Source organism: Macaca fascicularis, chromosome 2, assembly GCF_037993035.2.
Source record: "Macaca fascicularis isolate 582-1 chromosome 2, T2T-MFA8v1.1".
NCBI lineage: Eukaryota > Metazoa > Chordata > Mammalia > Primates > Cercopithecidae > Macaca > Macaca fascicularis.
Genome location: NC_088376.1, coordinates 10,286,997 through 10,309,176, shown reverse-complemented (window position 1 = coordinate 10,309,176; position 22,180 = coordinate 10,286,997). Strand labels below are relative to the sequence as shown.

The window sequence follows — 22,180 nt, the reverse complement described above, 5'->3', positions numbered from 1 at the left end:
TCTAGCCGGGGCCCGGAATTTATTTAATGAGTCACAGAGACTCTTAAGAGGACAGTCAGGCTCTATGAAATAGGTGTAGATGTTCTTACCTCCGAAGTCATAGCCAGGGAACAATGTCCTTCTGTATGTTGACCTGAAAGGATCCAAGGGCCCATTATTCCTGACCCTGGTATTCCTGCCCCTGGCTCAGGTGCTGAAAGGCTATTTGCATAGTCCTACCATTAGAGCACAGAATCCCAAGTAAAGCTGAAACCATGCCACAGTTCTGCTGTGAAACATTTATTACTTTTCTAGTACTTAACTGTATTAAGTAAAAACTCCTGCCCCTGGTATCCAGGACCTGTCATAAATGGACACCAGCATGGGTCCACTGTGGACTTCCTTGGTGCTCCTGTTTACATATCTTTAAATCAAACACATTTCCTGCCAACCCCCAGATATACCCTGCACTTTCTCACCTTCATGCCTTAGCACATGCCTTTCCTTTAGCCTGAGATAACCTCTCCGATCTTCATTCATAGAACTCCCAATCCTCCTGTAAACTTCTGCACAGACGCCATCTTGGGAAGGGAATAATCCTTGATCACCACCTGCTCTCCCATCCATTGGAAGTGATCTGTGTTCTCTGTTCTGCTAACTCAACCACAGTTAGCTGTGAGGCAACAGAGTACAAATGTATGCTGCTTATGAGCATGGGATCTGGATTTGAATCCCGGCTGTGATACTTCCTCACTGTCAGTTAACTTGCTTGAGCCTGAGTTTTCTCATCTGCCAAATGGATGTGATAGAATAGGTGCTCCCCCTGAAAGCCACCATGTTAACAGGAGTAGTATAAAAATGGTCTGATTCTCCCGATGAAGTTGTGTAAATCTGGAATTGTCAACAATTTTCCTTTCCCTTGTTGTCATTACATTTTTTTATGACATCACCTCATGTCACCGTGTGGTATGAAAATCTGCATTGTTACCTGTGCTGCTTCTGTGGTACTTGTCCTCTTTTACTTGATGTCTTATCTCTCCTTCTAGACTGGGAGTTCTTCAAGGGCAGGGAGGGCATTGCATCTTTGAAGGCCTTGACATATGGGTACTGCTACAGAGTTTCCTGTAAAGGAAAGGAGGATTCCATACAACCTAAGTGGTGACACCAGCATAGGCTCATTACTAATCCCGTGCCCCAGTCACGAGGTTTCAGGCCTGGCAGAGAACTCTGTGAGCTCTGTGATGTGGAGCTTTAGGCACATAGAACACAAGCTGGATAGGCCTCTGGCTCCTGCTGGAGAGACAGGAGAAAGGCTGGATGGAGCCTGTCTCCAGTCCAGCTTCTTCTGATTCAAGGGCTTGGGTGGGGCTGGCAGTTCCCTGAAGGCAGAGTGTTAGTCCTGCTTGGAACATGAGACTGTTTCTTTCCTGGGCCTTGCAGTGGGTCTGTTCTGTTGGTGAGTTTCAGACCTAGAGGAAAGGGTCACTGAAGGTATGGGTTAAGAGCAACTCTGAAAGCCACCTGTCCCCTGACTTCTCTGTGAGTGGGGCCACAGGGAGAAGATCCCTTCATAGGTAGCTCCTCTACCCTTGCTTTGCTTGGAGACTGACCACGGAAGGGGATTCATTTCTTAAAGGGATAGGGCTACGATTTAACTTTCTGTTGTGCCACTTCCCGAAACACAACACCTGTGGCTTCAGATCCAAGTGCTTTAGAACATGAGATACAAGGTCTTCCATGCCCTGGCTGCAACATTCTTTTCCAGGCTTGTGTCCCACCACATTCCTCTGCATCCTCTGTCACTGGCCTCACCATATTAGTCACTTTCTCTGAGAACACCCTGAACTCATCCCCCTCAAGGCCTTTGCACGTCGTGTTCCCTGGGCCTATTTTCCTCCTCCTCATGCATGGAAATCCTCTTGGGTGTTCAGGCTTCATTTGGAAGTCACATCATTTGCAGAGAACTTTTAGACCCTCAAAAGGACATTGCATGTACTCGTGCTTTTCTGTGCTTTTCATTCTGTCTTGTGTGTTCCAGCGTGTCCCCCATTGAGGCTCTTCAACACCCCTAGGCGTGTCCAACTCAGCACCCACACCTGCTAGGTCCACACACTGCCTTATCAAAGACAGCAGGTGTTAGCAAACCTCTCCTTGGTGCATGCCTGAATGCAGAACATGTGACATTCTGTTAACTAACACTTGTGCCAGAATGGCTTCCGTAGCCCATACTGGGGTTCCCATGATTTGTTTGATCATGAGCCCAGCCATTTGAATTGTTTTTGAATTGGTCTGATATCAGCGAATTGTTAACCTTTCTCAGGTCTGTTTCCTACATACCAGTAGATGTCTGCTTAGTGCCAGGGCTCTGAGCTTTTCATTTCACTTAAGAACAGAACAGTGAGGTAGAATTCAGGAAAGATTTACCTGCTGTTAACATGAACTTTTAAAAAAAGAGTTAGAAATGTAGGCCTTGTTTTTATCCCAAAGCTCCCTGAAATGTGAAAATAGCAGAAGTTTTAAAGGTATATTTCCACCTCTAGCAGAAGAACTATCCATATTATACTTGTAATTATAAATTGATAAAGCCTGTGTCATGAAACTTGATTTTGAACAACTGTGTTCAAATCCTGGCTTTACCACTTACTAGGTAGAGGTACTGGAGGAGTGGCTAACTTCTCCGTTCCTCAGTTTCTTCAGCGTTCAATTGGGAACTTTTTCTTACAGGCTGATGGAAAATTTAAATAAGGTCTTGGACATGAAATTGAGATTTTATTAGTGTGTGTGTTTCAAAATGTGGATTTGGAGGCCATTTAAAAATAGAATTTCCAAAAAATTTGCTTTTAAAGCAAAATACTTAGATATGTAAATTTTTGTGAAATTTTCTTCAAATGATAAAATAAATGAGTTTACAGTCAGGAGACATACAGTATCTAACAGACTTAGGGAATATGCTTGGCTTACAAGACGTGGTTTTAGTCCACATACATTAGAATCACAGAACTATAGGCTTTGAGAAATTATAAAAGCCTTGGAAGGGGTGAACATGAATTAGTGCATATTGTATGCAGGCTTTGTGCCATGCATGCTAGATATGGAATCCCAGGAAATGGTTACATACACCTTGATGGGTAGATGATATTAACCCTGTTTTGCAGACAGAGAAGGCTGAGCTTTGAGAAAATCCTTTACACAAGTCTGATATCAAAGCCTGGAACTTCAAACTACCCTCCTGATGGCTTCTAGAAACCCTTTCCGTTTATAGATATGACAAGACTTGCTTTCACTTTGTTGTTGATGTTTTTATCCTCTCTTTCTCTGTCTCTGGGGACAGCACTAATGCAGGGCCAGATAGCCCTGTGAAAATCTGCAGTCGTGATGTCACATAACTTGTTTGATGAATCTAGATTAGTGTCTTGACTTTTCCTGCCAAGAATCTGCTCATAAAGTGTCTTGTTTTGAGCTCCTTTGACTGTACTCATTCATCAGCCTTTACTTATTTTCTTCTCTTTGGGAGAGATACTTGCCGTTACCCATAATGTTTGAGGTCAGGAGTATATTTGAAGAGGGCTTTATATTTTCTTAAAGAAAATACTGGTGGAAAATCAAGTTTATTGGCTATTTCATACCATCTTCTTCTGCCATTTATGGGCAGTCATGTGGAAGAGGTGGCACGGGGCTGGGAGTTTGGAGCAATGCTTCTCATCTTGAATGTGTCGCTGACCAGGGAAAATACTTCGTGCCAACTCCATCATTCTCTTTTGGGAATTCAGTGTCTTCAGCTATAAAGAGTGAGGGCAGTACTAGGTGATTCCTAAGATTTTAAAATTCTGCATGTTTTGTGGTGTCAAAACCATCAATTTCTGCTGAGCTGTGTGATCCTGCAGCTGTTTCTCTGATAGTTTTCAATCTTTAGATTTAATCTATTCAACAATGTATAATTTTTTAAAGGGAAGCTTTTATAGACACTTCTGAAATATAACGGGGTGGGGGGGGGATAAATGGATGTTAAAAAATAGAAAACAACCAATTAAATAGTAGATAGCATGTAATTCTCCTTGGAAACTTACCACGAAATTGAGAAGTACTTTAACAACTGGTAATTTAAATTGCATTTGAACTCTGCTAATGGTTTGTTTGCATGGGAACTTCAATCATTTCACAGCGGTTCTTTAGCAAAGCTGCTTGTTCTCTTTATGGAAAAGAAGAAAAAATCATTAAAAGAGAAGTTGACTATGGAAAAGGGAGACCACTTTCATTTGTACCTGGAGAGACGCTGGAGAGTGTGAGTGAGACTCCCTCAGGGCCCAGGGTGGAGAGCTCTTCCTTTCAGTGAAGATTAAAACTCTGGGAAGTCAGATGCCCTTGGCGGCTGTTGTAGAAACTGTTGTGATTTGTATCTCTCTCTGCAGGGAGAAGCTTTGGTGTTATGCAGCTTGCGGGTGAGGGTAGCGGCAACCTTTTTGGTTCGTTTTATGAAATTGCATTGTTCACAGGTTTAATGTTGGCTTCCTAACAACCCATTTCTCAGTAAGTTTGAAATGATGCCTTTCTCTCCTTTCAGCGGAAATGGCTTTCAGAATTCCAGTGTCCTTGAAGACCACCCGGTCTCAGGAAACTCCTTGCTTTTCTGGGCTGGTCTTGATTGTATTCCATTTTGCCTATTAATTTCTTTCTGCTGTTGAGATTACTGGGAGAGCGTTGAAACAAGTGTTCGAGGCCTGGCTTTGTAAGTCCTGGTTTGGCTCTAGGTGTGACTCATGTGATCAAGCACAAGTCCCTCTGCCCAGTGCGTTTTGGTGTCCTTTGTCAAAGCAAGCAGTCACTTGATCCAGTGGATCAAGTGGCTCCTGAAGCGGTCACCTCCTTACCCAGGCCACTGGGTTCTCTTGTCAGTTGGAAAAGTTGAGGTGGGTCGTTTAAAAAATCCCTCCCAACTTTGAACTTTGAATTGTTTTGTACACAAAACAATTGTATGATTGGTTAGGTAATGTTTACGGTGACAACAATGAAATGGGCATGGTAGTTTTTCTGGTATGTGGATTTCTCCCGCATACATGAAAGACAAGTTTTACAACAGCCCTTGCCTTGGGATACTTGTCTGTTGGAATACATACTGTATAATCATTAGCAAAACAGGAATAGTTTCTAATGAAATAAAACCTGTAATAAGGACTGTATTAGGCTATGCTAGCATTGCTATAAATAAATATCTGAGACTTGGTAATCTATAAGAAAGAAGTTATAATTGGGTCATGGTTCTGCGGGCTGTATAAGCATGGCACTGGCATCTGCGTGGCTTCTGGGGAGATCTCAGGGAGCTTTTACTCATGGTCAAAGGCAGAGGAGGAGCAGGCATCTCACATGGCAAAAGCAGGAGCAAGAGAGGCAGTAGGCAGGGGAGTTGCCACACACTTTTAAATGATCATATATCATGAGAACGCACTCATGATCATGAGGACAGCACCAAGCGGATGGTGCTAAACCATTCATGAGAAATCTACCCCCATGATCCAGTCACCTCCACAGGCCCCACCTCCAACAGCAGGTATTTCAACTCTATGTGAAATTTAGAGAGGGCACGTATCCAAACGATATCGAGGATGGCTTACTGGGAAATGTCAACATTGTTTATCCCTCTGCTGCTCACTGATTCTCACTTTTCAGGCAAGGAAACTAAAGTTCAAAGGACACTAGGACCTATAGTTAGAAATTTGTCTCCAAACTCATATTCCTTTTCTTTTTTTATTTGGTATAGTTCAGGTTTATCTGTTAATTTTTTTTCCTCCCTACAATGTGAGTATCTGACTGACTTATCTCTTTGACCTCTGTTATTGAGACAAAGCTGTCTTCCCAGGAGAACTAGGAGAGATGAGATATGAACCCTGAGGCATCAGCATTCTCTTTCCCCATCATTCTGAGTCAAATTAGTGAAATAAGAGTGCCAGGATCTGACTAGGAGTTTAGGAGGTATAGAAGTAAGCCACAGCCCAGTCAGAGACTTGATAAACCTGAGAATTTCTGAAGCTGGTTGAGACCCTAGAAATACATAAGCAACACCCTTCTGTTTTTCATAGGTGAGAACTCTGAGGCTCAGAGACAGAGCAGAAGACAGAACCTGGTCATCTGACTCCTTGTGTTCTGCTTTTTTCATTGTTCCACTGGACGCTCATCAGAGGGAAGACCTTTCTCCTCAGCTGGTGAGTCCCACACACAAAAGGAATACATTTGCCTTTAAAATCAATGTATATGTTTTAATGAGTTTTAAACATCAGTGTTTTCCACTTTAAGTATGAGCATCGGTAACTAGGATGCATTAAGAATAAGAGAAGAACTGAAATGCCTTTCCTTCTTTCTTAAGTTGCTTTTATGGCAATAGACAATATATAATCATGCTAATAAAATATGTGGCAAAGCAAAGGCAGAGCTCAGCTCTTGGAAAGTGGCAGGCATTGAAATTGGAGGAAAATTTGGAGTAACGATGATTCCAGGTTGCCAGCAATTGTATTGCTTCCTTCTTTCTCATTTGGCATGGAAGAAAGTGTTCATGAAATGTAAAGACCAAAATGAAAATGTCACTAAACAGTGTTTGGGCATTTATGAGGAAAGAAAGCAATATTATTGAGTGTCTCTTGTTTACCCTTGTTCATGGTGCTGCTTCTTTTGTGATGTCATTTCATTTTATGTATTTATTGTTTTGAGATGGAGTCTTGCTCTGTTGCCCAGGCTGGTGTGCAGTGGTGCAATCTCAACTCACTGCAACTTCCACCTCCCAGGTTCAAGCGATTCTCCCACCTCAGCCTCCCAAGCAGCTGGGACTACAGGCACGTACCACCATGCCTGGCTAATTTTTGTATTTTCAGTAGAGACGGGGTTTTACCATGTTGGCCAGGCTGGTCTTGAACTCCTGACCTCAGGTAATCCACCTACCTCAGCCTCCCAAATTGCTGGAATTACAGGCGTGAGCCTCACTTTATTTTTATAACAACCCTTTGGGGCAGGGCAGGCTAAATTTGCTTAGGCAAAGGGTGTGAGCCTTTGTTTTAAAGGGCTTGCTAGAGCTCCACCAGGACGTGAGTGGAAATCCTGTTATGTGCTCAGAAAGGAGAACCGTGACCAGGTAAGGTAAACTTTTCCTTGTGTTTTGGAGTACCTCTGTACTTAATGGGTAGAGTAGAACATTATATTCTAAAAAATCTGGGTGGTAAAAAGAATCAACAGTGTGGAATACCATGGGCTAGAAGGAGAGTTGAGGAAATTAGCAAGGGAATTCTGCGTGCGACTTCCACTTAGGATCCTGATTCGATGGTCCCCATTGGCTGAGGCCAATTCGTATGTGCCCCCAGCGCTGGCTTTGTACTGAGTAAATAATACACCTTGACATATTTGTGGTGTAGTTTTCCAAAACGGAGATGATGCCGTTGTGATTGAAAAAACCTAACTTCACTTAAAAGTGTAACTGAGTTTATAGTTGTGTTTTGTCTCTCTGTCTTTTCTTAATCAGTGTATCTTAAAAGTACAACTGACTATGTGCCTATTGATCTATATCACATAAAAGGCTGGAAACCACTGGTTTGATGCTTAAATCTTAGTGTTTGTTAAAATTTCAAACATGGTCTGGAATATATTCCCCCTAGCATACGTTTAATTATCAAATGAAATATCTTTGTCACCTCCTCTACGTCTTGAGTTTTTTCAGTGTTTATAATTAAACTGTGATAAGTATGAAGCTTTGCACTTGGGCTTAAAAAAAATCAACAGTGTAATGATAGAATGGGAGAGATTTCCTTAACAGGAGCATACTGGAAGAGACTTAGAAGTTTTTGTTATTCTTAAGCTAAATATGAGTCAACAGTGGCTTTTGTTGGGAGTGGCTTCCGAAATGCTGATGCAGTCTTAGCCTGCATTTAATAGAGTATGGCATCTAGAATGAAGTGGGTGGGTGATTTTGCAAACCTAGGACACCTGGAAACTGGCAAGTCCAGAGGTCATGTGAGCCTCAGGCACAGTTTGAACAGGACTCTAGCTTTGTTTTTCTGCAGAACTTCTTGCTCTGCCCTTTTTTGTGCCTGGGCTTCATCTTTGGAATGTTTTACCTCATGGGTCATGAGATTGCTGCCTGATGAAACCCAAACTATAGACATCCGTCTTCCCATTTTGGGGAAAGAGCCTGGTTTGCTATATTCTCATAGCCTTGGCTCACTGTATATTTCTGAACCAGTCATTGAAGCCAAGATAATGGGATTATGCTAATCTGAACCAAGATTCTCGTGAAACTAAGTTTGGACATAGTCTCATCCAAACCTCATGGTACTTACACAGGGGAGAAGAGGTGACCCCTCAAAGGAATATCTGGGTGCTGTTAGGAGAGGGAGAGAGGACCGGAAGCTCCGTGGGCAACCACAGGCCTTCTGCAAACCTCTTTAGCCCCCTGTCAGAGACCCTCTAGAGAGCCAGGCTTTCGTTCCTGCCTCACCTTCTGAAAAGGCATGAGCCAGCTGGACTCTACACGAGGATGCTGAGAGGACCAGGAATGAAGGCCAGCCAAGAACTGCCGCAGGAATGAGACCATGGATTCTGCCACAAGATTCTGGGACACATGTGCTCATGACCATCAAGAACATAGAACCTGGACAGGAGAGGGACAGCATTGCTTGTTCATGTGTGTGTCTCCAGAGTCTGCTGGGGTCTCTGGCATGGGATAGGTGCTGCGTGCATTTTCTTTTCTTTTTTTTTTTTTTTTTGAGACGGAGTCTTGCTCTGTCACCCAGGCTGGAGTGCAGTGGCCGGATCTCAGCTCACTGCAAGCTCCACCTCCCGGGTTCACGCCATTCTCCTGCCTCAGCCTCCCAAGTAGCTGGGACTACAGGCGCCCGCCACCTCGCCCGGCTAGTTTTTTTTGTATTTTTAGTAGAGACGGGGTTTCACCGTGTTAGCCAGGATGGTCTCGATCTCCTGACCTCGTGATCCGCCCGTCTCGGCCTCCCAAAGAGCTGGGATTACAGGCTTGAGCCACCGCGCCCGGCCGCTGCGTGCATTTTCATGGATAGAATAAATCTGAAGGTAGTAAGGGTCCCTTTCCCAGAGGGTGTTCTATCGGGCATTGGCTGACTCTCTGTTGGGGAGTTATAGGAATTGTCGCCCAGATGAGGTCAGACTACATGGTTTGATGAGAATGAAACAAATGACTGGACAGGCTGGGCATGGTGGCTCACATCTGTAATCCCAGTGCTTTGGGAGGCCATGGCAGGAAGATCAATTGAGGCCAGGATTTTGAGACCAGCCTGGGCAATGTGGCAAGACCCTGTCTCTTCGACTAAACAAACAAAAAACCCAAATGACTGGACAGAAAGAGACTTTTGACTTAAGAAGTTTGTGAGGGCATAAAAAGGCAGTGAGTATGGTGGGATGGCGTAACAGAAGTCCTGACAAGTATGAGATGCGCAACCCTAGAAAAACAACATCCCTTCACCCTTATCTTTTTGATCTGAGAATTAGGAACAATAGTCATTGCCCTGCCAACCTCTCATGTTTGCTTAGAGCAAGTGCGTTGTTAAATGCTGACTTGTTTTGTAAACTATAAAGTGTGGTTCCTATATGGTAGGTTATTACAGTTGTCTTCTTCCTTAAAGACTCATCTTGAATATAAAGAAAAAGACAATGTAAGTTCAGTGCCCAGCACAGCATCGGGAACATTAGACATGCTCAGCGTATGCCCTTCCTGCCAACCTTGCACCTCTTCCTCCTCTGGGTTGGATAGGCACTAACTTGTCCTCAGTCCTGCAGCTTGATCTGCAACTTTGCTTAATGATGCGGGTTAGAATTGAAATAGAATTATGTATTATTATTTTTCACGTTCATTTTTGCCTGAGACAGGAGGTGGAGAGTGGTCAATTCAGAAACCCGGGAAGCTCAGTGCTTGAGAGACCCCACAGAAGCTACAGTCTAGCCCATTTGGCTTCTTACTTTGTTAGATTAGATAATCACACCTGCTGCTCCAGGCATGACTAGCCTAGTGGGAGTCAGGAAGGAAATTATTTCCCTCTGTTGATACCAGTTTACAATTGCCGACTATCGCCAAGGGCTTTCAGTTTTAATATTTCCTCTTTGGTCCTCAGAAGTATCAGGTATTAGTCTCTGCCGGAAGCAAAGCATTGGTCACTTCCGTCAGGGCGAATGTCTTGGCTGTCTATAATTACTCAGTCAGGTGCTTTCTGGGCATGTGTGAGCATTTGCTCAGCCAGCTTTTATTGCTTTTATGTTATTTGCTTCAAAAATTACAAGAGGATTTGCTGGGTCTGAGCAGTGACCTATTCAGTCCCCTGAAACTCTGTGGTTCTTCATGTAACCCAGGGATGTCTTGTAGGAGGTATGTTTGCTGTCCATGAAAGTAAAAAGGAGTGATATCTCTTTCTCTCTTTTGCTTCCTTCCTCCTAATTCCACATTCTTCTATTTCTTGGCTTCTGGCACAATTGAGATACCTCTACTCTACATTAGGCATGGCCTTAGGGGATCCGAATTCTCAGGTCTTCCTCAATGGGTTGCTGTGTGGGAGACAGCATCTGAAGTGTGAATGGATAGAGAGCTCTTTGTAGATTGTGGCCAAATATTTACCCCTGGTTCATAGAGTATGTGTTTGCTGCCCTGGTCTCAGTGTTGGTCTGGATGTTAGTGAACCACATGATCTTTAGGAAACTATGTGAATTAGGCTTAGTCCCTGACCTTGAGAAACTTATAGTTAGGGGAAAAGACAAACATATAAAAGAGAAATACACATTAGAAACATATTCTTTTTTTTTTTTCTGAGACGGAGTCTTGTTCTGTTGTCAGGCTGGAGTGCAGTAGTGCGATCTCGGCTCACTGCAACCTCCGCCTCCCGGATTCAAGTGATTCTCCTGCCTCAACTTCCCGAGTAGCTGGGACTACAGGTGTATGCCACCACACCCAGCTAATTTTTGTTTTTTTAGTAGAGACAGGGTTTCACCATATTGACCAGGATGGTCTTGATCTCCTGATCTCATGATCCGTTCGCCTTGGCCTCCCAAAGTGCTGGGATTACAAGAAACATTTCTTTCTTTATGATACACCTTTATTAATCACCAGATATGTTTCAGGCCTTATGCTAAGTGCTTGGGAAATTGAAGTAAATTATAGTCTCAGATCTCATGGGGCATGGATGAAGGGTTGGGAGAAAAAAAAAAATATGCCAGGCGTAGTGGCTCACACCTGTAATCCCAGCATTTTGGGAGGCTGAGGTGGGCAGATCACTTGAGGTCAGGAGTTAGAGACCAGCCTGACCATCACGGAGAAGCCTCATCTCTACTAAAAATACAAAATTAGCTGGGCGTGGTGGCACATGCCTCTAATTCCAGCTACTCAGGAGGCTGAGGCAGGAGAATTGCTTGAACCCAGGAAGCGGAAGTTGCAGTGAGCCGAGATCGCATCATTGCACTTCAGCCTGGGCAACAACAGCAAAACTCTGTCTCAAAAAAAAGAAAAAAAAGCATTGATTAATATTATCTCACAATTTCTGAAATTTGGGAGCAGCTTGGATGGGTGCCACAAGATCTGTCACCACATTGCATTCCAGGTATTGCTGGACTTGCAGTCTCACCGGAAGGCTGAACTCCGGGGAAGATCTACTTGCTACCAAGCTCATCACATGATGGTTGGCAGGATTTCCCACAGATTACTGGGCTGAAGACTTCAGTTTCTTGCCATGTGAGACTCTCCATAGCGCAGCTCACATGGCAGCTGTCTTCCCTCAAAGTGAGTGAGCAAGAGAGAGTCCCTGAGAGGCAAATCACAGTCTTTTTATAAGTTAATCCTGGAGGTGACATGCTGTTCCCTCTGCCTCATTCTCTTTACTAGAAGCGAGTCACCAAATCCAGGCCACACTGAAGGGGAAGGGTGAGTACAAGCACCAAGGTATGAAGACCAGGAGATGGAGTTACACAGAACCATCTTAGGGGCTGCTCACCACAGATTCCCCAGGTTTACGTGGCTGTGCTAAGTGAAAGTGGGCGTTGCCTGAAGCTATTGAATAAACCCAGCACACCTCTGTGGATCAGTTTTACTTGAAGGCATTTTGGGGGGAAAACTCCATTTAAAACTCTTGAGAGAAGCATTGATACGTAGTAGCACAGGATGTAAAATTGGCATGGCTTTTAAGAAGAAAAACACAAGTGTTCAATTCATGCTGTGTTCCCTTACCTCTATATTTTTGCCCTCCTCAGTGATTAGAGCTTTTTTGGTAGAAATGTCTAAAGGTTCTTGCTTGAGCCCTTTGCTGTATGCGTGAGACACCAAGACTTGGAAAGGGCACAGACTCTTCCAGGGCCACAGAGCCAGGGGTAGTCAAGGGAGGAACCATCTGCAGCTCCTCTCCCTACCCCACCTTCCACCGCTCCACACAGTCTGTGCTGCATAATGAGTCTGCGCAACTTTTAGGCACGTTTTCTCTTCTTTTCTCAACCTCTCTCCTGTCCCGGAAACAGATTAGGAAAAATAAGTCAAAAATTGGAATCTTGAGCTTTGATTTTGTCCTTTTAGTTAAATTTCAGGGCTCTGCATCTCCTGGTGGGCCATGCTGTGTCCTGAAAATGTGCATAAATCAATATTACACGGCTCAGACAGTGTGTCTCTGCAGTTACGAATAACATTTGTTTTAGGAACAGAGAGCTGATATACGACATTACTTTGAGACTGACAAGACCAGACATAAAATCTCAGCCAATACCCTTTGTCTGGCAGGGAGTTTCTTTTCCAGAGCATCCTTCTCTTCCCCCCACCAAAGCAGTCCTTTTCAAAATCAAGCTCTGCAGTTTATTTTATAGAAGATGACATGTTCCCTTAGAGTCCACCTTCACGTAACTAGAAAAATCAGTGGAAATTGGAGCCTTAAAATTATGGTCAAGCTTATTAGTGACTTTACAGCCAAAATGAGGAACGTGTGGCTTTGGTCACTGAGAATGTGGCTGGCCAGAATATCAATTCTGCTACCTACTCCATGGTCCCTTTCACCTCTCAGCATTTTTTTAAATACTCATCTTATTTTTTTATTTTTTATTTTTTGATGGAGTCTCACTGTCGCCCAGGATGGAATGCAATGGCACAGCTCACTGCAGCCTCTGTCTCCCAGGTTCAAGTGATTCTCCTGCCTTAGCCTCCCAAGTGGCTGGGATTACAGACGCATGCCACCACATCCAGCTTTTTTTTCTTTCTTTTTTTTTTTTTTTGTATTTTTAGTGGAGAGGAGGTTTCCCCATGTTGGTCAGGCTGGTCTTGAACTCTTGACCTCAAGTGATCCACCCTCCTCGACCTCCAAAAGTGCTGGAATTACAGGTGTGAGCCACCACGCCTGGCCAACTCTTCTTGTTATTAAAGTGTTTCTTACCAATTATTTCATTTTTATTAAAAGTACATAGTGGGAAATAGAGTTTTAGTTGACCAAGGACAACATGGTAAAGAGGAATTTGGAGTAGGAAGACTATCACATTAGTCACTGAATCCTACCTAGTTCACTTAGTTTTTTTAACCTGTTTTCACTTCTGCAAACCATGGAGTGAACAGTGCCTCCTTCAAAGAGTCTTTGGTGCTCTCAAAGCAGCGTAATGTCTATAAAGTGCCTGTTGAGTGTGGTACTTCTTATGTAGTTGGTACACATTGAATGTTAAGTTTCTGATCACCTTAAGAGTCTGTAACTCTTTGCTGGAGATCACCCTTAGTTCTTTTCTTCGTTAGGCCATTATCTCATGTCCTGTTTACACTGTCCCCTTGGCTTGGCCCAGACCTGCAGCCTTTGTCTGTTGGTCACCCCAGATTTCATGCTTCCTGAATCATTAATAGCCTCAACATTTCTAATTTTGCATAATGACTCCCAAGACCTAACTACAAACATCATAATGTGCTCATGTTTTCTGATACCTAGTGACTCTGGGTACAAAATCTTCATCCACTGTGTTTCATGGGGAAGGCTTATTGGGCATCACTACTGGAAACTAAGTGTTGATTTTAATGACAAGACTGTTTAGTCCAGAGGGTGAACTCTACTCAGGTGCCATTAGCAACCTCTTCATCTGTAAATGGAAGTGTCTCTGGGACCTGCTCAGCTCTGACCCGCTTTGGGTCCTTTTTGGACTTCTTCAGGATGAGATCACCTCACCCTGGTTCAATGCCAACTGGCTTGAGTTATATCAGTTATTAAAAATGATCTAATATTTTCCTTTCAGATCTGGGGCCCTGGCTCATTCTATGATTAAGCCAGTGATTTATTTATAATATGGTACGAGATGGCTGCAGCCACTCTATGATGTAATCTAAGAATGACATGAAAACAAAATAGGCTTTTACATAATGAAAGTATTCCTGCAATATACTTTATAGCAAGGCTTTTTTTCCCCCATTGAGAGTGGAGATATATTCTTTTTTTCTTTCTCTTTTTGAGACAGGGTCTCGCTCCGTTGTCCAGGCTGAAGTGCAGTGGTGCAATCTCAGCTCACTGCAACTGAGAATGGAGATATATTCTTTACTTTTCCTTCCACTCCTGTTTAAATCTTCTTTTCCCATTTATGACACTTAAGGCCTTTAAGTCAATTTTTAAAAATCAGGATTCACAACTCCTCAAAGTCTCTGGTTACTCTTTTATTCTTGTCGTTTTCTTCATTCCCCATCCCCCACTGCCACCCTCCATGGCTCTGTGTGTAGCTGCTGCTCAACCCCTGCTCAGCACTCCACAGTCCTCACCATTCCTCTGCTTATGCTGTTTCTTCTGCTGGAATGCTCACCCCAATCCTAACTTTTCTTCTGCTAAAGGCATACTTCACTGGTTCCTACAAATAGCATCCTTCTATAGCCAGCTCAAATTCACATCTTCCTTCAAGCCTCCTGTGCTGTTCCTGCTCCTTGTCAGAAACCCTTTATCTGTACCTCTTATGGAACTTAGTACAATAGCAAGCCCCCACCCCTACTCCAAGGGCTATTCACAGACTGTCAGAGTTAAGGAGGAGAAATGACTTAGAGGAATGGGGTGAGGGGCTTTGATAGTTCCAGGTCTGCTCCTAATAGTGAGACCTGGTCAGTCAGTCATGGCTCATCTTTGTGGTTCAGTTTTTCTCCGCTGAGGAATGAGTGGTTTGGATTTTATTTAACATGGCCAAATGATGTGTTGGTAGTGGTTCCTTGAGGTACTATGCTGAGAAGGACTCTGAGGCTGCATCCTGACTGAGTTAATGATCACTTAAGAATATCGCCATGGTTGTGATCAGGGAGTGGAGAGTGAAGGCATATGAGAGGTATCTGGGCTGCTTTTGGACTAGGTGATTTAAATGTCTCTTTTTGTTCTACCTTCTGGATGCTTTCATTTACTGACTTGTAAAGTGTCTTGCCCAAGATCACATAGCCCATTAGGTTTTAGAAGTGGATTCTCTGATAAAGAGATGGTTAAAAGCTACACATTTGACTCTCACATTCATACATATGGGCTGACTGTGGGAGATGAAAAGCTAGAATAAGAAGTTCTAGAAGATCCATGACTTATTGAAAACACAAGACTACTCAAATTCTGTATGTCCTTGAGGTTTGGTGGGGTCACCTTTCACCTCTTTGTCTTCTCTGCTTCCTAGGGGTTATAATGTCCGCACTATTCAAATGTATGTCAAAGATGGCAGTTCAAGGTCAAGGTCAGAAAGGCAGCCTTACCCCATGAATCCATTAGATCTCTTGTTCCCCTTCTTCCAACTCCAGACAAGATGCTTAGCTCTCTGCAAGGAGCCCAATTGCATGAGCAGTAGGTCAGCTCAGCAACCAGGTGATTGAACGCTGGGACAAGAATAAAGGAAGGAAAGAAGAGGGAATTTTAGGATGGCTGAAGGTGCTGGAAACTTGAACCCTAGAGGAATGAAGAAGGAAGTGGAAGTGCTTACTGTAAAGAAGAAATAAAGGGGAGGGAGGAGGAGAGAGCAGAGCAGGCGGTGCTCTCCTGGGACTCTGCCATGGAAGGGGTGCAAACTTACTTTTTGGGACGTCTGAAAGCGTTCTGGCAGCAGTGGGTTGGAAGCTAGAGAAAGAGAGTATGAGAATGTTGATGTTTTCTCCATGTTTATTGAAAATGCTTAATGTTTAAATATTAAGCGCAAACCACAGATGGAATGTGCCTTTCAGGAGGTCGAAGTTCACAGTCACTGCAGATGTTTAGGTGGGGCTGATGCAGTTAGGTATTTTCTATTTTAGGTATTTTGTGGCGAGGATAAAATGTTATACTTGATGACTTTTAAGGGCCTCCCTGTCTTAAGAGTCTAGAATTTTTTAGACATGTTTTCTTGTACATTTAAATAATTTCCATTTTAAAATGAAGGCTCTTTGGAGTCAAGTGCTTGTTCCTTTCTCTGTGATCTTGGCACATATAAGTGCTGACTTATCTTGGACAATCTCTTCTCCACTTAGCATTATTGAAGGAAAGGAGACTAACTGAGGATGTCTTGGAATTGTTTTGTACTGAATGTATTTTTGAAGATGATTTCTATGTTTCTTTTCAGGGTAGTTCCAGAGAAGTCTCTTTTTTTTTTTTTTTTTTTTTTTGAGACGGAGTCTTGCTCCTTCACCCCGGCTGGAGTGCAGTGGCCGGATCTCAGCTCACTGCAAACTCCGCCTCCCAGGTTTACGCCATTCTCCTGCCTCAGCCTCCCGAGTAGCTGGGACTACAGGCGCCCGCCACCTCACCCGGCTAGTTTTTTGTATTTTTAGTAGAGACGGGGTTTCACCGTGTTAGCCAAGATGGTCTCGATCTCCTGACCTCGTGATCCGCCCGTCTCGGCCTCCCAAAGTGCTGGGATTGCAGGCTTGAGCCACCGCGCCCGGCCGAGAAGTCTCTTCTTTAGGACTCCTCCAACCACCATCCCCTGTTGTCAATGATTTGCTGTTTTTCTACTACCAGAATGCTTTGTTTATACGTCCAGTAAAGCATTCACGCCACTTCGGTCTGCTGTATGAGCCAGTTTTCACAATCTTTCTTCTCCTCTAGATTGTAGAAGCTCCTCGAGGACATGAATTATGTCTTTTTCCATAGGAGGTCCCATGTCATCTAGTATAATGGTTTGCAAATAGTAATAATGATGACTCATGAACTTGACTGTTTACTGAGCACCTACTATTTGCTAGACACTATTCCAGGTGATGGGACTACCACAAATGTTAACAAATAAGACAGAAAAATTAATGAGTAAATATGTAATATTCACACTGTGATCTATTAGGTTGGTGCAAAAGTAATTGCGATTTCTGCCATTACTTTTAATGGCAAAAGCTGCAATTACATTTACACCAACTTAAATATATTAAGAAGAAAAATAATTGAGGTTAAAGGCATGAGGAGTAGGGAGTACACAAATATAAGTTCACTGGCCTGAGAAGGTCTTGATGGTAAGCGTATATGTGAATGGAGACCTGAGTGAAACGAGGTAGCAAGCCAGAGATGTGTGGATGGGAGGGACCGGAGGAAGAGTGTGTAGGACTGACTGAAAACAAATGCAAATAACCTGAACTGAAGCATGCTTGGGACACGCCGGAAAAGTGAGGAGGATAGTGTGGCTAGAGTTAAGTGTTTAAAAGTGGTCATGCATGCCAAATAAAAATAGTTGCAACAACCAGTAAGGCATGCATCAGAGATATTGTGGGTTCAGTTGCAGACCACCACCGCAATAAAACAAATATTGCAATGAAGCGAGTCGCACGAAATTCTTGGTTCCCAGTGCATATAAAATTTATGTTTACACTATACTCTTAAGTGTGTAATAGCATTATGTCTAAAAATACAGTGTACATACCTTAATTAAAAAGTTTATTGCTAAAATATGCTAGCAATTATCTGAACTTCCAGTGAATCCTGCTTTTGCTGATGGAGGGTCTGGTCATGATGCTAATGGCTACTGACTGATCAAGGGGGTGGTTGGTGAAAGTTGGGGTGGCTGTGGCAATTTCTGAAAGTGACACAACAATAAAGTTTGCTGCATTGATTGACTCTGCAGAGAAAGAGTGATATCAAGCTGTACCACTTCTCTGTAGCATGTGATAATGCATGATATCATTTTACCTCCAAGAAAACCTCTTTCAAAATTGGAGTCAGGCCTCTCAAACTTTGGATCTGCTTTGTCAATTAAGCTTATGAAATATTTGATATCCTTTGTTGTCATTCAGTGATGTTCACAGCATCTTCACCGGGGTAGATTCCATCTCAAGAAACCATTTTCCCTGTTCGTCCATAAGAAGCACCTCCTTATCCGTTCCAGTTTGAACAAAAGATTACAGCAACACACTTGCATCTTCATTCCACTTCTAATTCTAGTTCTCTTGCTATTTTCACCACATCTTCAGTTATTTCCTCCACTGGTCTGGAACTACTCAAAGTCGCCCGTGAGGACTGGAATAAATTTCTTCCAATCTCCTGATATTTTGACCTTCTCTTATGAATCACAAATGTTCTTAATGGCATCTAGAATGGTGAATCCTTTTTAGAAAGTTTTCAATTTACTTTGTCCACATTCATCTGAGGAATCACTATCTATGGCAGCTAGAGCCATGTGAAATGTATTTTTTATAATAATCAGACTTGAAAGTTGAAATTACTCTTTGATCCATGGGCTGCAGAATGGATGTTGTGTTAACAGGCAAGAAAACAACATTAATCTCTTTGTATATCTCCATCAGAGATCTTGTGTGACCAGGTATGAGCAGAAATACTTTGAAAGGAATCTTTCTTTTTTTTTTTTTTTTCCTCTTTTCTGAGCAGTAGGTAACAGTGGCTTAAATATTCTGTAAACCATGCTGTAAACAGATGTGCTTTTGTCCAGGCTTTGTCACTGCATTTATAGAGCACAGGCAGAGTAGATGGAGCACAATTCTTAAGGACCCTCAGATTTTCAGAATGGTAAATGAGCATTTGCTTCGACTTACAGTCACCAGCCACATTAGCCTCTAACAAGAGAATTACTCTGTCCTTTGAAGCTTTGAAGCCAGGAATTGATTTCTTTTCTCTAGCTCTGAAAGTCCTAGATGGCATCTTCTTTCAATACAGGCCTATTTCAGCTACACTGAAAAGCTGTTGTTTAGTATTTACCTTCATCAATGGTCTTAGTTAGATCTTCTGGATAACTTGCTGCAGCTTCACCACCAGCACTTACTGCTTCTCCTTGCACTTTTCTATTATGGAGACATATTTTTTCCTTAAACCTCAGGAACCGATCTCTGCTAGCTTCAGATTTTTCTTCTGTAGTTTCCTCACTTCTCTTTTCCTTCATAGAATTGAACAGTTAGGGTCTTGCTCTGGATTAGGCTTTGACTTAAAGGGAATTTTGTGGCTGGTTTGATCTTCTATCCAGATCACTCAAACTGTCTTCATATCAGCAATAAGGTTGTTTCACTTTCTTATCATTCGTGCGTTCACTGGAATAGCACTTCTAATTTCCTTTATGAACTTCTTCTTCTTTTTTTTTAATTCACATCTTGGCTGTTTGGCTCAAGAGGCCTAGCTTTTGGCCTATCTTGGCTTTTGACGTGCCTTCCTCACTACGCTTAACTATTTCTAGCCTTTCATTTAAAGTGAGAGATGTGCTACTCTTCCTTTCACTTGAACACCTTGACACCCTTGTGGGGTTATTAATTGGCCTAATTTCAGTATTATTGTGGGACATGGGGAGATCCAAGGAGGGACATGGGAATGGCTGGTCAGTGGAGCAGTCAGAGCACACCTATTTATCGATTAAGTTTGCCATCTCATATGGCCATGATTTGTGACACCCCAAAATAATTATAGTCACATAAAATATCACTAATCACAGATCACCATAATATATATAATAATAATGAAAAAGTCTGAAATATTGTGATAATTACCAAAAGCTGACACAGAGCCATTAAGCGAGCACATACTGTTGCAAAAATTGTACCTAAAGACCTGCTTGATACACAGCTGCCTCTGCAAGTCTTCTATTTGTAAAAAACACGGTATTTGCCAACTACAATAAAGTGAAGTGCAATAAAACAAGATATGCCTTTATTTGTTAAGTGCACATTGAAGATGCTTGGGAAAAAATAAATTGCCTTTGTGATTTAAAGAATCCACATAAATCTAACAAAAGAATGACAAAACATATTTCTGTTTTTCAGCTTTAAGAGATGGGGGCAGCGAGTGGATCAGGAGCAGGATGGTAGTGGTGGGCAGCTCAGAACAAGTCCAGTTGCCGTGGGGTTTCCCTCCATGGCAGAGGGCTCTCCACTCCGTTTCTCTGCCCCTGCGGCAGGCACACCTGCAGGGATGCTTGGGCCCTGGGTGCAGATGGGCAATCGTATGCCTCATCACCCATTCAGGCACACACTTACTTGTTTTCCACATGCAAATATGGGCTTTTTGCGGATGAATTTAATACAGTTGTTGCTTCCTCATTTTATTTAAAACAAAACAAATGGCCAACCATGTCAGTTGAGGGTAGCAAATAGAAACATGAGTATTACGGTCTTTGCTGTTTGTGTCAATTACACGGCTGAAAGGAATCCCAGGCAAATCAGTCTTTTCTGTGCTCAATTTTATTTTTACTTTATATCACCTTTTCTTACTATCATTATTGGTTTTAACAAAATTTTTAAAGAGGGCTATCGCATTACTTTCTCTTAATCATTTTATCAATATTTCAGGCTCCTTAGTTCTATTTTGTGGTTTCCACCTTTGACGTTTTTAGTTTCTGAACTTGGGGCCCATCGTACGAAAAAGGCATTATGGAGTCTCCAAAAGCCATTGGCAGGTGGTATCTGTGACTTCCTTAGCCTGGAAATAAACAAATAAACAAGCACAAATTAGAAGTATTTGTCCTATTACTGCACTATTAGTATCGACTGCGCAACATCATGCAAAAAGTCACTTTCATTTATCTGGCAGGTCCTATGTAAACACCAATACAGTCAAGAGGGCTTGGATAGGTATTTGCCTTCATTTCTAATGAAACTTCAGGCCTCTAGGGTAGGATATCAAAATTGGTAGATCATTTGCAATTTATTTTATCCCAAACACCTCACTTTATAGTCAGAGAAACTGAGTCCCAGAGAGGTAAAATGAGTTGCACAAGGACTCAGAGAGCAAGAAGTAGAGATGGGACTTGAGCACCTCGATCTCTGGTATTGCTGTCCTCTAGTTCATGGAGCTGGCAGATGGCTACCTCTGTGACCTGGGATGATGGAGAGACCGCTGGACCCTTCAGAGGATCTCATCTCAAGGTGGGGTTTATGTGTAAATGATATCTGTGTGTTTCATTTTCCTTTCATAAACTAATTTGAAAATCCTTTTGGGATCAAATTTTAAGCCAGAAAGTAGTGAGGGGGGACGTGGGTAGGAATTGCTTACAACTTGCCTAACAAGGTTGTTGACTGCATAAGAGTCAGGAGTTTTGGGTAAGTCTGTGTGTGTGTGTGTGTGTGTCAGAGAGAGAGAGAGAGAGAGAGACAGAGAGGTAAAGAGGAACAAATGAAGAGGGAGAGGTCAGATTGTTTGACAGTAGCAACTTCATAGGCACAGAATTTCTGAGTTAGAAGGAAGTCTAATATGTACTGAATTTATTTCGTAGTGAAGGAAATTGATGTGCCTCGAGTAGCTGAGAGCCTTACTCAAGGTCATTCCGCTGTAATTGAGTAGTTAAAATATTAGACTAGCAACATACTTGAGTAGAAACTTTCATATAAAAAAGCATAATCATAACTATCCAATCATATTTACTAGTTAACTAGTAAGGCTGCTCAGGTGGGATAACACATCTATCTTCTTTGGGATTCTTCCCTCAGATGTGGTTTTGGTGGGAGGAGCATGGCAAGGGAGGAAGGAGCTCCAAATGCAGTCCTCGGTGATCTGAGCGGACACACAAGCACAGATCAGAGACACTCTTAGTGAATGAACCTCCCCATTGGCTATATTAAAGTAATCCTCTGAAAAAGTTCCGTGTGGAGAGCAAGGCCAGTTAGGGAACATTTTGTGAATCTTTTATATGTCCTTAACTATATGATTATTTTATTTTTAAATGAAAAATGTTAGGATGTTATGGGGTATGTATGCATAGTCTAAAGTGACGATTTTAGAGGTAGCAAGACAGTGAGAATGTCCCTACATGTGAAATGGGCACAATTTTATCAGGGAAGTGTTAATAGAGGGTTAATGTTCTACACAGC

At 42.6% G+C, this 22,180-nt stretch overlaps 1 protein-coding gene across 25 annotated transcripts in view; it reads left to right on the top strand.

The window, feature by feature from the left end:
* LPP (LIM domain containing preferred translocation partner in lipoma) overlaps positions 1 to 22,180 on the top strand; it is a 724,989-nt gene that overhangs the window by 66,064 nt on the left and 636,745 nt on the right. For 16 of the 25 annotated variants that reach the window (XM_074030779.1, XM_074030782.1, XM_065539344.2 and 13 more), the window contains exon 2: positions 6,054 to 6,176. The exons of 2 other annotated variants lie outside the window; for them this stretch is intronic. Coding sequence is in view for 4 of the 23 variants with exons in the window: in XM_045385228.3 (XP_045241163.2) it covers positions 21,195 to 21,238 (44 nt within the window). In the remaining 19 variants the exon portion in view is untranslated. Of the gene's footprint in view, positions 1 to 6,053; positions 6,177 to 21,156; positions 21,239 to 22,180 lie in introns of all 25 variants that reach the window. 7 more of the 25 variants (XM_045385228.3, XM_065539354.2, XM_045385231.3 and 4 more) reach the window with 1 other exon arrangement.